Source organism: Leiobunum rupestre, chromosome 10, assembly GCF_980474605.1.
Source record: "Leiobunum rupestre chromosome 10, qqLeiRupe1.1.hap1, whole genome shotgun sequence".
Classification (NCBI taxonomy): domain Eukaryota; kingdom Metazoa; phylum Arthropoda; class Arachnida; order Opiliones; family Sclerosomatidae; genus Leiobunum; species Leiobunum rupestre.
In genome coordinates, this window is record NC_143393.1 from 32,583,788 (window position 1) to 32,599,443 (window position 15,656).

The window sequence follows — 15,656 nt, forward strand, 5'->3', positions numbered from 1 at the left end:
GGGGTGTTATGTATGTAAATTCAATTCCAAGCTTTGCTGTATGATGGCACCACGGTACACAAGATATAGAAGAATGTAGCGGCAGTCAAAAAATCTTGAACACAATCAATGTATCAGTAGTCATTCCCCAATTATATTGAAATGTTTTGATTTAAACTTAAGTATGTTTTAAGTTATTTAGGATAAAGCTAGGACGCAACGCTAGTGATGGAGATGGGATCAATTCCCTTTTGAATGTTCACCAAATATTGTAGATAGGTTTATTTGTTTATTTTCAAGTTTCTCTATCTTTCATTTCAAACCAATAATACAAATTCAGCTTAAAAGAGGAAAAAATAGACTGCGCCAAGTGGAAACACTGCATGAAGTAGTAAGGGGGCCAAGTTATACAATTACTTATAGCTCTTGTAAAAGATTCCTGTACCCAAAACTCAAAATATTTTTTTCCTTAATTTTGTCATTTGACATAACAAAAATCCGATTAAGAAAACTGTGTCATTCGGTCTGTGTCTGTCCATCTTCACACTCTCCTATTGATGGGCGCCTACCTCTCCCGTCGCCTTAGTGATGGGTGGTTACTAGTCGTTGTTCACTATTTTTTATTTGAAACTGTAAAAAGATATTTGAACAAACTAAGTAATCCAGCCACGGATTATTAGAACAATACAAAATGAATAACACTACTTCTAACAAAACTAGTTAACTTATCAACAATCAATTAGTCACACATGTATTCAAAATTAAATAAAAACTTTTTATTAAAATAATACATTTGTTTTGACTAGTCTGGTTAAGAAATAATTATTCATAGAATTAAGTTTTAAATGTTCATAAATCAGAATCCTTCCTCAAAAAAAGAATCGTGGGTTTCTTCATGCCACATACCAACTCCTGTATGATAAAAAAAAATATCCTGGTTATACTGATTAAGAAAATATAAAATAACCCTATCCAAACTTTAGTTTTAACATGCATCAATATACTTGAGACAATATAAAAAATTTAAGCCCTTTTGGGAGTATTTTGAGAGTATTTTTTAAGATTACAAGGGGCCCAAATGGGTGACCAACATCAAAAAAAAAGAAAGAAAAATAGATTACATTATGTGGTTGGCAAGGGGTTTAAAATTGCTCAAAGAATGGCTTCTTGTACACAAGTTTGTGTTAAGGGATAATGAAAAGCTTAAATAACCTATCTTTTATCAATTCCTAAACCAAAAATAAGTCCAAAAATATACTTACACAATTAAAAAAACTTCTGAGAAAAACGGGCCTCTGTGTTTTCAATGCATTTTGACTGTATTCTGCGCTTTTTCCGATTCGGCAATGGCAGCCCATGAAATCGCATTTTACTTCCAGTCTCAAGAGCCAATAAGTAAGTAAAACGCGATTTTATTATCGAGACAAGTGCAGAATACAGTTTGGATATATCGAAATCACCAAGACCCGTTTTTCTCCATGTTTTAATTTAATTAAAAATAGTTTAATTTTTTTGGTAATGTAAGTATATTTTTGGTTAAGGAATTGATAACATATAGGTTATTTACCCTTTTCATTATCCCTTTAAATGAGAAGTACTCTGTAAAGTCCAGAGCCAAATATTACAAAATAATTCAAACCCCGTGCAAACTATTTGAAAATATTACTTTTCTTACATTACTGATTGTAACAACCCTTCTAAAATTTTAACTTAAAAGACTAGTTACACAAAATTTTGCTCTTCTCTTATTAATCACTAGAGTATCTTATTACCTCTTTCTTTATAGTTTTTACAATTAATTTGTTGTATTTCTGCTCTATGACAACTTTGAAAACCATGTTTTAATTAAAAAATAATATTACTAACATCTTTCTGGTCACTATTCATAAGAAGATAGCTGCATAAACTTTCACTCTCTGTATCTAATGTTGGAAGCATTAAACTTGTAGGTTTCGATGCCAGTTCCTCACCATGTATGTAGTTCCCACCATCTGAGTGTGAGGACTGACTGCTAGCAACAAAACTCCTAATTAAGATTAAAACATGAAATGTAAAGTTACTTATCAATATCATCAAAAACCAACCGGCATTGTGGGGAAAGAGAAAATGGACTATCAGCAGGAACACACGATGCGGAACTTGATGCTCGGGTACCAGTGCCTAGTATAAAATAAGATATATAAACATTGGCTCAAGTATTACTACTTCAGATGAGTTATATTTGTGGTCTATAGTGACAGGAAAAACATTTTAGAGCTTTATAGTTTGTTACATTTTTTCCATATCAATTAATGCTAGAATAAATTAGGACCTCAATGGTTGTAATAATATATTTCATGTTCTTTGGAAGCTTAAGCTATCTAAATTTAAATCAAAAACACTTGATATGCACTAATACAATATGGAAAAATTCAATGGTGGAGTTTCAATATCAAACTCAAAAACAAAACAAAACATCAATTTTAGAGATATTGTAAATATTTTTTTTAGTTCATAAGCATTAATTAAGGACACTTTTCCCTTTTCAATAAAGGAGAGGGATGCTACTGGCTAATAATTTTTTTTTTAACTTTACAAGGTGGACTAGCTTATAGCTACCAAAACAATTGGGATAATGGGCTTTGAGGTGTAATGGAATTGACCCTAAAAATAGTCATCCTTAGTCAAATTAAAACAATTCACTTACTGGAACAAGAACTTCGTTCAGAATTGCTAGCACTCCTTTTAAATTTTTGAGATTGATTAGTTGCAGATTTATTTAATGCACTATTTGGCAAAGGTGCAACAGAATCAACCTCAGAATGGTTTGCTGGAGCAACATCATTTTCCATTTCAGATTTTGGTCCAGTGTCTCTATTAACCTGAATGAAATTAATTTTTTATTTATACGTTACTAGAAATTAAAAACAATTTCAAAATAAATAAAAACTATTTTTCAAGACATTTAAGTGTATTAAGTAATTAAATAAAAGAGTATTTTAAAGGTGCTAATAATACCAATACTGCTTACCCAAATATAGCTCTAGCATATTGAAAAACCTCATATTGGTTTATAATAAATATTACTGAAGAGCCAATAGATTTCTAACAAATCCAATTTAACCTCCTCCAAATTAATGTTGATATATTACTATCATGAACATATTGAAATATAAATATTCAACCATATAACATTTCCCTCATAACATTTTGATTTAAATAAGTGGAATCTTTTGGGTCTAGTGACTAAGGCAAACAGAAGACAAAATGATCTGAAATCAGAACTTCATAAGATTGTAGTGAAATTTTTTTGCATGTAATTACTACGAGTTACATGAATGCATACCTATACAGGCTCGTGAGCCCGAGCTACATTTCAGTCCGATACCATGCTTATTTTAAAGATTTAAAGAGTCCGAGCGGAGACCTAACTATTCTGGTCTTTTCATTTGAGCCCGAACCCGTATAATTACTCATAAAAATACCGAGCCCGAGATGAGATCATTGAAATTATAAAATACTGTTGTGAACCCGAGATGAGTCCATTGTCATACATATAAATAGTCATGAGCTTGGGCTGAGCCCATTACCATTTTATGAGCAGTACCAGAGCTGAGAGTCAAAAATTTATGCAAGCTCGAAATAAGCCAATTTTGAGCCCGATAGGAGTCCATTTTTTAGTTTGACCAGCTGGCACTCGAGTAAAAAACCAACGGCGAGAAGAGAGACTATAAATTTAAAATAGTCAAACAGATTTATTTGTTTACTTTTATCTTGTGAACCCAGTAATTGCTCAGTCACTCAGAAAACCTTGCAATAACTTCGAAATTTCAGTAGAATGCCCAGTAATTGACTCGGGCTACACATGCAAATTTTGCAGTGATGATTGTTAACACCAATTATACGATAATGCATGTTAAAGTAAGACTGTGGCATCTGAGACTAAGATGAGTCCACGATTTGGAAAAACAGTTGTGAGACTGAGATGAGTACTTATGTTTAATAACATTAAAAGTGTGCTTTAGCTTTATTATGAAAAAAATGTGAGACTGATCTCAGATCTCGAGTAGATTATAACAAATAATTAGCCCAGGACATGCCCTCAAAAAACTGAGTGCTAAAATTTGTGAGACTGAGACCAAGGGTTAACTATAAAAATTAGTGAGATTGAGCCTAAGCCCAAAGTACATTTCCTAATTCTCATGAGCTGAGCCAGAGACCAATGAGGTAGAATAAATAGAGATCCAAATCCGCCTTCCACGACCTACCGTTTTGCGGGACAGTGTTTGTTAAGTTGAAGAGTTAGGCCTACAAAATGAACTTAATCAAATCGTGTTGGCGCCATCTATCGTGTTATTGGAAAACTAAAACTTACTATATTTTGCAAAAGTGTCTGCTTATAGAAACAGATGGTGCCAACACTATTCGATAGAGTTGAAACTTAAGCCTAATTATCCTACTCGAATAAAACGTGTCCCATGAATCCCAGATTGGTTTGGATCTCTATTTATTCTACCTCATTGCCAGAGACCTAGCATTGGTGTACATTTATCCATGAATGTTAAGTAAAATTAAAAAAATAGTCACTTTCTTGTTGTTATGGTTCAACCAACTTGAATAAATAGACCGAAAATTGCTTTCCTTGAATCTGTGACCATCTAAAAAATGGATTGTTAATATAATATAAAATGGCTTTTCATGTTACAAATTACCAGTATTTGAGTTATTCATTGAATGGTATGGCTCATTTGATGGCCAAAATTCCGGAATGTTTTCGGGATCATAAAATTTTCCATTTCCTTAATAAAACAGAAATAGTCCATTTGGTTAAAAAGGTTGTCTAGCTTTGACAATGGAATTAGTGTTTTAGCAGGAATGCTATTGCTATCTAGTGACATATTTTAGAACTTTACATTTGTAGGGTTTTGCATTAAATAAATCAAAATGTCCTAAAAGTTTTCGTGAAAATTTCCCCAAAAATTATTAAAACTTTCTTAGAAAAACAATTTATATTTTTCAATTACTTATAATGGCATCTACAAGTTTAAAACTTATGAAGAAATATGTAATTTTTTTTTACAAAATTTCCTCTTCATTAAATCACAAAATAGGATTCATAAATTAATTTGTGGCCTTTCAATAGAAAATTTTAAAAGCTGAAATTGGAAGTTACGTTAGAGTAGTCAAATAGCCTGACAAAAATTTAGTAAAAATTACTATTTTTAATAGTACATTTATAGATTTGTGGGTAAAGAGATTTTCAACTAGTTTCATTCAAAAAGTTCTCTTGCGCAATTTGATGGAATTGACTGCAGAACAAGTAATCTCACCTTATAAGGTGAGATTTTAGCTATACATACAGTAGCTAAAATCTCTACATCTGTCGAAGATTAAGCAATAGTCTGAGTCATCTGTAAAAAATTGGCATCAGTATGAATAAAATAACTGATTTATTAATATGGAAAGCTCAATCTCAGCATGGAAAGGACTGTGATAAGAGATAAAAAAATAGCACCAGCTCTCTCGCCACACTTAAGTGATTCCCATAAGTGTAGAAATATCGACAATGTTAAATACAAAATTGATGTACGGATGTTGAAATAGAATTGGAAAAATTGAAGTGTAATTGCGAGTATTATAGTTAATATATAAAACAGTCAATACAAAAAGGTTTGACGTGCAGCAAGCAGTATCGTGCAAACTTATCGCTACATGCGAAATACCAGAGTTCTGACATTAGAGAAAAATGCAACTAAATCCCATGATCAGGTAAAAAAAATTACCAGAAATTTCTTGTTAAGGCAATGGACAGACCTGAATTAAAAAGATTCCTTACAGTCACATCAGGTTCCTTATTACATTTTACAAAATACTAAATGACTTCTGAAGCCTTGTATTTGTCAATGAGAATGAAGATAACAATTTTGAATTCAAATTATAAGTAACTGTTACTATTCTGAAGTGGTAAATATCTGGTGACAAAAAATATTAAAATAATCGTTAGCTCTGACACGACCAAAATAAATATTTCTTATCAGAAAATATTTCAGAACAAAAATGTTACATTTGGGCCATTTTACCAGATTTTGGGTCAGAAAAATGTAAGAGAATAAAAGAATTTATGCCTAATTTTCAAGTTTTTTTGTTCTGCCAAAATTCAAATCAGCTGCTGTATTTTTTTAGTTACTATTTTTAACTTTTTCAAGACCGAAGTCACCATTCAACACTTTTTAACTTATTATCATTTGAAACGTGTAATTTTACTATTCTTTTAAATTAAACCCATAGAAATCTCATAGGTAACTAGAATGCTGCCGTGTAACTGGCAAATGGGCCAAACGCCGTGACAGACGATAGCCAGATCTCAGCCAATCAGAGCTCAAAGAGTGGTTCTGCCAAGAATTTAATGTCACCAGAGAGAATGACGTCACCTATCTCCCGCTATAGTAGCGGATCCAAGGAGGATTGTTAGATGAAAACTATTCGTGAGTTCTGAACCGTTAAGAGAACGGCCTAGGACTGAGCTGTGACGTCACACAAAAGTTCAGGATAGTTCAGAGCTTTTGTACGAATAGTTGTGATTCGTACAATTTGACGTACGCAGCCCGATGTGCAGACGAATTTTAGAGATTTCAACCTTGAGTTCCGGCCAGTACTTGCTCTTGAGCAGGTACCATTAAGAACGGTTCCGAACGGTTCAACAAGAGGTTCTTGTCTGCGAATAGTTTGCATTTGGGTAGTTCTAGAATTTTTTTGCCGAATAGTGTGCATGGGGACTGGTTGAACGGTTCAGAACTCCCGAATAGTTTTCAGCTATTATCCTCCTTGGCGGAACCACTCTACGGCCTCTCATTGGCTGAAGGTTCAAGGCGAACTGGCGTCAAGCTCGGCCGTAGGCGGCAGCATTCTAGTTACCTATGAGATTTCTATGATTAAACCTGAGGTTCATTATAGAACAATGATATCATTGATATGAGAAGAAAACTTACTTATTTTGGCTTATATTTTAATGCCAAAATTTGCTCTTAGCTACTTTGTTTTGTCAGTTTTTGCCACTGTTAGGGACTATTCTCAAAAAATGTCAATTAGGTAAAAATGCTTTTAAGATATTAACAGTAGATCACAAAGGCATTTGGCTCAATTATGTTCGCTGTAATGCTTCCAATTGACATTTCAAATATACAAATTATTTCAAAAATGAAATTCAAAAAGTTTATGCATTGTGGATTGAATTGATTGAAACTTTCAAAGGGAGAATACAGTAGTTTTAAAAATTGGTAACATCACTGTATAGTGAGGGTGACAATTAATTTATTTAGTCATAGAGAGGGTTTTAACTTTCCATTTAATCAAATCAAATGTCTTAAAAAATGTATAAATATTTTTTTTAAATAACACTGTCTTAAGTAAAATGAATTTTTTGGAGTGTTCTTAACATTATTATTGTATTTATTTATATTTATTATATCAATCGCTAGTCGACTTTGCCCTCCTCGCCACTCATTAATTAATAAAAATTAAACTTAAAACTTAAACCCTGCTAAAATTCTATTTGAGTATGTTTCAATAGGAGATTATAATATTTTTATTCAGTGAGCAATTTAGTAAAATCTATTTTTACTTCAGGGGATACGTGGCTCACTTGAAAATTTTATCCATATAGCGGTAGTAATTGTAACTATGATTATTAAGTGTTTCTATCACTCACTCTTTATCAAGACATGGTTTTTGGAGTCTATTTGTGGTCTTTTTCTGATGGTTACTGATATTTGATTATATAACGAAGCTTTTCACTAGGCTTAACTATAAAAAAAGAGGTGATATTAATATTGATTTTATCTTACTCTTGTATGGTTTCACTGAAGAAGTCACAATTTCTCTTATATCCGACACAAAAGCCTCATCTGGATGCGGAAATACTTTTTCAGGCATTAATGCTTGGCTGTCTGAAATAATAAGTAAAAATACAGGTATTTATTTGAAATTTCAAAAAAAAATTACAAACTTGAAGTAAGCTTACTATAGGTAACAAATTTTAATGGTTTGAGTGAAAATATTGAAATAAAACTTGATTGTGCAATATGCATTAAATTACAAAAACAAAATAAACAGGGCGGACCTTTCCCTGACAAAACCATTAACAATGTACCAATTACAATTTCACATGCAAAGTATTATAAAAATCATCTAATTGAAAAGTTAATTGTTAGTTTTAAATAGTTTAAGATTGTTTGAAAAATTGTACATGAAACAGCAGCATTTTGGTCTGGCAGCACTTGTTTCTCCTTATGTCATAAGGAGAAAAATCAACATTAAATTTTGGGCAGAATTTGTATACATTGTTTTTAAAATATATTTTGGATTTTAAAACAACACATTTAAGTAAATAAATAGTTATTGACAAGATAGGAAAAATATTTTTAAGATTTAAAAGTAGTGGAGAAGCAAAGTTTGTCATTCTATTTAATATTTAGTTAATGGTTTATGTTAATTTATGTGCTTTAGATATTGGATAAAATGCTACGTTTTTCACTCAAGTGTGAAAAATTTCACCTGCCTATGTATTTATAGGTTACACATTAATAATTAGTAATAATAACTTACCAACGACACTGCTCTTTCTTTTTAATGATTTTATTGAAATTTCTATACTCTCTTCGAAGAGGTCTTTAATCTTTTTAAAATTTTTCATGTCAACGCCTGCTTTGTGATAATGGATTTTACCATTTTTAATTGTTAAAAACAATGAAGAAATATTTTCATTATCATACAAATCATCAATCTGTAACAGTTTAAGTTTAAAGTAAGCTTACATAAAAATAAGTTTAATTTTTACTCCAACTGTATACTATGTCTTAAACGTAACTCATCAATTAATGGCACAAAACACCTCTAGGATCTAAACTGAATTATAAATAATTTTATCAGCTGATTTAAGAACTGGAATTATTTAAGTTTTCTTCTCAATACTTGAACTAATAAGAATAATATTCTTACTGGTATATGTGTGAGGTTTTATATAGGACCAACCATTATAAAGTCCAGCTTTCTCCTGAGCAGGCCAGAGAGGTAAACTGGTCACAACGTTCTGGGATGAACAGTAACACCTTTCTTTTTGTATTCGTATCTAAGTGACTGCAGCCTAAGCTCTCCAGTTGCGTGCTCACTTTCTCTGTACGGCTGTTTTTTCACTAGTTATAAGAAAATTATTATTGCAGAAATGTTCACCTCTTGCAGCAGAGTACATGATGGTTACTCTCCACGCTTAAGGGCTAGAGACCTTCCAGCATTTTTTTAAACTTAAGCGTTTCATTTCTCTCAGAATTTACTCTGAAGTTCTTGACAAGGTGCTACATGGCAAATTTTAATAATATTACTCTACATATAACCCTTACCAAAACAAAACTGGTATTTTAGTGGATTCAACATGTTTTCCATTAAATAAAAATGTTTTTGAGAAGTTTTAACTTGGTTCAACCTATTTTATTCATTTTGATAGCTATATGTCAAACGAACTACTTATCTATGCATCAAATATACCTGGTGTTTAGCAAGTGCAAAACTGACCTTTAGCTAGTGAAAAAAGCTATGTATGATGAAGTGGTACTAGCGTGATATAAATGAGTAGTTACCTAGCTAAATAGCGACTGTACTATCAGTAGAGGTCTGTTATTATGTATAAACCTATTTTCTAAAAAGGACAGGCCTACCCTTAAAAAAAATAAGTTGTCTAGGAACTACTTAAAATTGGTTTTTGTAACTAAATTTAACTAAAAACCAACTTAACTAGTTTATTGAAATATGCTGATAGCTTAATATCAACTAAAATGTGTATACCAACTATATACAAACTTAAGTCCAACTTATTTTTTGGTAAGGGTAGTTATTACATGAAAATTTTTCAATTTTCCCAAAGGTAGCAACTGTGACCTGGTTTCTTAAAATACTAGCCTGGAAATATAAAGTGGTGTGTCATTTGAGAAAAATACAATGTTGAAACTAGGGATTAACATAGTTCTTTCACCTTTGACAGGGTTCCCTAACAGTCAATAGTACCAAAAATTTATGTAGGAATTATAAGGCAAAATTCATAATATAGAATTGCAGGACTGTATTTCCCTATTTATAGGAATTTTACAGGATAAAAAATGTAAGAGGGTTTAAGTTCTTCAAGACTGCAAAATCAAACTTACATAATCAAAGGTTAAATATTTGATAGACTGATATTATCTGAATATCTTTGGAGGTCTTTCTTTGGAATGTAAATAAATGTTATAGCAATATTAAAGACAGTGAACTTAACTAAATATATACCATTGGTTTATGGAAATTATTTTCAATTCAAGTATAAGTTATTTGCTACGAGCCTATTTAGCTCAGTGGGGCTGAAGCTTTAGCATTTACTAAGAGGGTACCCTATACACCATCTGTAAAATCTTCTCTTGCAACTTTGACTGAATTATTATTATGTTTCTGTTGGCCTCCTGAAAGGTGATGATGATCAATTTTGGAAGCTAATTGATGAAGTATGTTATTATAAGAGCCATTAACTTTTAATCTGCTATGGTTTTAATTAATATATTACTATTCAATTAGTGATGATTTATAAAACTTCCTAAAATTGAAATGCTGGAAAAAATCATATAACTGATTTACAGTGTTGGGTAGTATTTACCAGCAGTATTTTAATTACTATACAAATAATAAAAATGGTAATTTAAATACATTTATGGGATTTGTATTTACATGTTCGCAGTAATGGGGGGGGGGGGGAGATAATGGCCCCAGGCGTTCCAAGCAAAGCGATAAAAGACGCTGGTATGTGCCCATTAACGTATTTTATCAGAGTCAGTTTTAATGAGAGCTTTTGTCATAAACGTAAATTTTTATCGCTTTTCTAAGAGGGTTTGGTTTCTTAAAAGCTCGTTTATCAAAATTGAGTTTATACTTTCCCAAGCACGTTTTTCGTAAGCGATTACTTTGGTAGGTAAATTTTCTCACTAGGGCGTCTCATTTAAAATTACCCCCTTTTGACCGAGAAGATAAAAATCCGAATACAATCAAAATATTAGAAGCATAATGTGTAACAGACAACTGAAACACAGTGTTACTTCTTAGCAATATGGCAGACCCCAAAGCTAAAGCCCAGCTGCTGCACCAATCCCAATATTAGTGCGCATATCGCCGGAATGTCTCAAGCACTAGCCATTTTTTTTAAATAGTTTTTTTATTGAATGCGGAAGTAGACCATTAACATGCAGAAGGATGACTATTATTGCCTATGACCTGGAATATTTGAAACAATTAAGTTTGACATTTTCAGCATGTAAGATAAGTCGGTCAGGTACCCTGGCTGCAACGAAATTGACCGGTTGTGACCAGATAAATAGCGGATGCTGTTTAATAGCTTCTTAATTTAATCAGTTACTCAAAATTAAGTACACCTTTCCTATATTTTAAGCTTCTTCCAAGTATTTTTGGATAACGGGGACGAAATGTAAATCGGTATAGAAATCGGACGCGCCCTTTGTTTCAAATTTCATTTAAAAACTTTTAGTCGAGAATGTAGTCAATTAGCTATACATAAAAGAGAGTGCATATCTTCACTTTATAATATTATTTAAATTATAATTCTGGAAGAAAAATATCACTCCTTAGCTGCATAATTTCTTTCGATTAATAAATGAACCAATAAACTGCCTGTTTACATTAAGGTCATGTTTATTTATATGGCGAAGGCCACAAAGCATAACTAAGTCTCTGGTTTGGGCAGTTTACAAACTGTGCTAATGGACCCATTCCAAAACGACCCACAACTGCTGATTTATTTTTTCTAGAATGCCTATCATTTCAAAATAAGTTTCTGAAATGTATTTAAAAAAATGTTTACATGCTATTCTAACTTTCTACAAAATATAGATTTCATGAAACTTACATATTGTTCAATGAGCCTGTACCTAGTTTGTAATCTTCTTCGTTTGGCCCTTTTGTGCTCACTGGGAGGGTGCTTATCTTCTCTTTTTTTTGGTTTATGACTCATAATGGCCAAGGACAAATCACTGCAGTGCTTATTTACCTTTCTTAAAGGTAAAGAAAATTGATCAAGAACTTTTGTAACATTTCCTAAAATTTATTTACTCAGAAATATAATATTATTCATTCAAAGATAAATTATTACATTCAATAAATAATGTTTAAACCAATTTAATTTTTACACTTCTGAGCTTTATTCTATCAGTCTTTAGAAATCTCATGATTGTTGACTATCTCAGACGAGCATTATAAGGTAAATGGTAATAGTAAGTGTAGGGAGCTGCTGGCTAGCGTAGCATGAAGGGCTTGTAACCCAGCCACCTGTTTTAAGTCATTATAAGTAGCTAGATGACTTGGGCCTAGGGTGGTGCCTTGGGTATTAGCGTAGCTGATTATTATATGACAACCAACCTAACCCATGGCCCCCTGGAGCAATTATTGTGGGAAACAAAAATATGTATAAAAATACACTTGGAATGCCTATCCCGTCATAGCGCTTAGCCGCAGATGATGGACCCCAGTAATGGACATTTACATCTGGTTGTGGTGATGCCCGATCGATTGGCTCTTTACTTTATAATTCTCAAAAAATGAAAGTCACTCCTCCTTCAACTAGGGAATGCAACTTGATTAATTTTAAGCACTTTTGCTTTAGGGCTAATCACAATAGATTAGCATACACTAATAAAGTACTATACTATAAAGTATACAAGTCTATGTCAAAGTCATCTCTCAATGATCTTAGAAATACCTAAATCTGTTCATTCATTCATTCTTTTTGTAAGAACTGTTCACAGAGTACACAAAATTGGTTTGGTTAGACTTTAAATATGTAATGGGTGCACAAACCTGCGTGTACGTAATCACACGTGCTATTAACGTGTAAATCAAAAGAACTACCAAAATTTCTGATAAATAGGCAGCTTGAGGTGTTAGCCGCAACCACCAAAAATTGATAAAATAAAACTCACAGCGGATTAAAAGCCGCGGCTACCCCAAGTAGTACTACGGTTTATTAAGATCTCTTTTCATAAACCAAATAGGCAAAAACAAAATAATACCTAATGAAAACTATTAATTGATTATTATTAGTTAAAAACAAGTGAAATATTTTTAATAAAATATCCAAACTTTTAAATCATTATTATTTTCAAACTTATCCTACAAATTTAAAATATCACCCATAAAATTCAATTATAGGCTAGCAAAAAAACTTGAGAGAAGTTGCACAGCAGTAGAGGTAGGTTGCACTTTACGTAGTGTCTAGAATTAGTAATTACTGCAACTTATTTGACGTCTTCGCAACTGGATCGTTAAATTGGCGGCCATATGCCTTCCAAAAACCACAGCGATAAGGCATAACCCTTCGTCATCACACTCCGATGGAATTATTTCTGGACTCAACTGATATGCCAGAAAACCAACTTATCTTTTGAAATACGAAATTTTTTCGATGTTCTATAATTGGTCAACAAAATGTAAAAATTTCAAGACCTACCTTCCATTTAAATGAAAAATTATGTAGCACGAGCAACTTAGCAAAATGGCGATACAAAAATCGAGGAGCTAGGAACAGCAACCCCTCCTAGTGCAACCTACCTATAAGCTGCAAACAAATTTTTTTCATATATCTAAACCCTCTCCTACTTTCTCTTCTCATTTCGCGACAAGCTCTATGTAGAAATCTACCATTCTGACACACTTTTGGGTCTTATGTCGCTATTGATCATAGCTAGAGCCAACCCTGAGATATTAAAATTTAATTACATTAGTCAGAGGTTTTTTAAATATTTTTCTTCAACTCACCATATTCAATTGTTATATAATGGGGGTCATTTAAGTCGTGCCTTATTTCTTTAGAAGCTTACACCTAACATGCACATGCATATAACCCAGTTTTTTAGAATCCGGTAAAAAAAATAAAATAACCCACACAAGATACAATTTGCAACAACAAAAATTCGCAACTCATTAAAATAATAAATTTTTTAAAGTATTTAAAATACTAAAACCATATTTTAGTTGAATTTTCACATATATAACCCGCTCATGAATATAACACACACTAGCATATAACCCACAGACAGTGTACGTCGCTTTGCTATAGAGACAACTTCCTATTCCTATTTAGTTATAATTTTGTTGTCATTCAATGACGAAGCAGGCAACCGCGATGGCAATTCGCAGGCACGGGATGTCACTAGTGAATTTACTACCAAGGTTTCAATTTTTTTATTGATTTAATTTATGATAGCGCAACTCAAAAAACAAAAATTAAGTCTTAACTGAAAGCAAACTACTTTATTTACCTTCGCTGCTCCATTAGTGTACCAGATATACAATCGAATAAGTAAAAAACTGTGAACAGAGTTTTGAAGCAGTGAAATCAGAGTTTAGCTACACACTATTATTCTCGAAACAATTAAAAAGCGTCCTAAAGCATTAATAATTTCGGAATTTAGTTCAAATAAGGAAATTTTGGTTTTACATTTGGAAATAATAATCAGCTAGGCTAATACCCAAGGCCTAAGTCATCAAGCGACTTTTAAAGCCATTAATTCAGGTAGATGCGTTACGATGCGTAGGAGGGTGGTGGCAAGCCCTTCAACAAGACGCAACAGCTCTTACACTTACTATTACCTTTAAATTCAACAAGTTTTTAAGGAAGGGTAAATGTAAGAGCTCGGGGGAAAACCCCTTAAACCAGTGGGAAGAAAACTTTCAACCTCAACGCAGGAGTTGGTCCGCGTTCCCACCCAGTGCCACAAGCTGGAATCGAATGCGGCTCCGCTTGCTGCGAGGCGAAAGAGCTAAACACTCTGCTACCCATTGCTCTACCAACCGCGCTTCCAAACATCCAGAAACTGTTGTCATTTTCAGCAAATAAAATCGTACCCCAGGTTTTTGAAGGAGTTGCGTCTCTCTATAGTGAAGAGACTTTACACTGAGCAGCAGTTTTAAAGAATCCTGTAAAAATAACTGGAGTAGCCCGCTACAGCCAAAATTCCCAACTCGTTGCTTCAAATACAAACACGATACTAATTTCAATGCGCTATTTTAACCATACTAGTTGAAAAATGCTAGTGTGCGAGACTTGGTGGTTTAAAGGCCCAAAATGGCTTTGTATTAGTTATTTTTACATAATAGGTTAAAAATATGACTACTTTAATTCTGAAAGTTATATCTTGAATGAAGTCAATCAATTCAAGGTGGATAATATGCCGAAAAATAGGGTTTTAAATATATAAGCCTTGGTTAGTCACTCGTTTCAGTCGTCTGACGTCACATTGCGAACTTTAAATACAATATTAATCGTAAATGGAATCAATATAAAATTAAAAAATATTAAAAGTAAACTTCTGTCAGTTGTTATAATTTATAAGTAAAAGATGATTCTATTAATAACAATCCCAAATAAAAGTATACATACACGAGGTTATACGAACACGAGGTTAATTCGTCGGCAGATCGTACAGAAGCGTCGTAGCAGACGCTACTAACAGCTTTTTCCTTCACCCTCTCCCATCCACCCCCCATTTTACCTTCAGCAATAGAAACTATCAATCATGATTTCGGTCGCTTTCCCCGCCGTTTTCCTTCATCATAATGACTAGAAAGGGATTTGTGGGATATTTACAAACAGCGTTACCAAAGAAGCGAAACAT

General features: G+C 32.7%; 1 protein-coding gene across 9 annotated transcripts; it reads right to left on the bottom strand.

Annotated features, from left to right (window-relative positions):
- Window positions 1-733: 733 nt before the first annotated feature.
- On the bottom strand, window positions 734-15,577 carry LOC149925425 (uncharacterized). Of its 9 annotated transcripts, XM_090161371.1 has the most exons (12): window positions 15,422-15,567; window positions 11,894-12,038; window positions 8,956-9,149; window positions 8,772-8,862; window positions 8,563-8,658; window positions 7,803-7,904; window positions 4,671-4,757; window positions 4,546-4,616; window positions 2,666-2,840; window positions 2,064-2,139; window positions 1,846-2,005; window positions 734-891 (listed from the first exon to the last, which is right to left on the bottom strand). In XM_090161371.1, the coding sequence occupies exons 5-12, from the start codon at window positions 8,648-8,650 to the stop codon at window positions 829-831; spliced, it is 822 nt and encodes a 273-aa protein (XP_090017497.1). In that variant the 5' UTR covers window positions 8,651-8,658; window positions 8,772-8,862; window positions 8,956-9,149; window positions 11,894-12,038; window positions 15,422-15,567; the 3' UTR covers window positions 734-828. The 9 variants fall into 9 exon arrangements, with proteins under 9 accessions (XP_090017497.1, XP_090017495.1, XP_090017494.1 ...); XM_090161369.1 differs by lacking the exon at window positions 8,772-8,862 and having other exon boundaries at window positions 1,846-1,987; window positions 8,563-8,740; window positions 8,989-9,149; window positions 15,422-15,577; XM_090161368.1 differs by lacking the exon at window positions 8,772-8,862 and having other exon boundaries at window positions 1,846-1,990; window positions 8,563-8,740; window positions 8,989-9,149; window positions 15,422-15,577.
- Window positions 15,578-15,656: the final 79 nt, after the last annotated feature.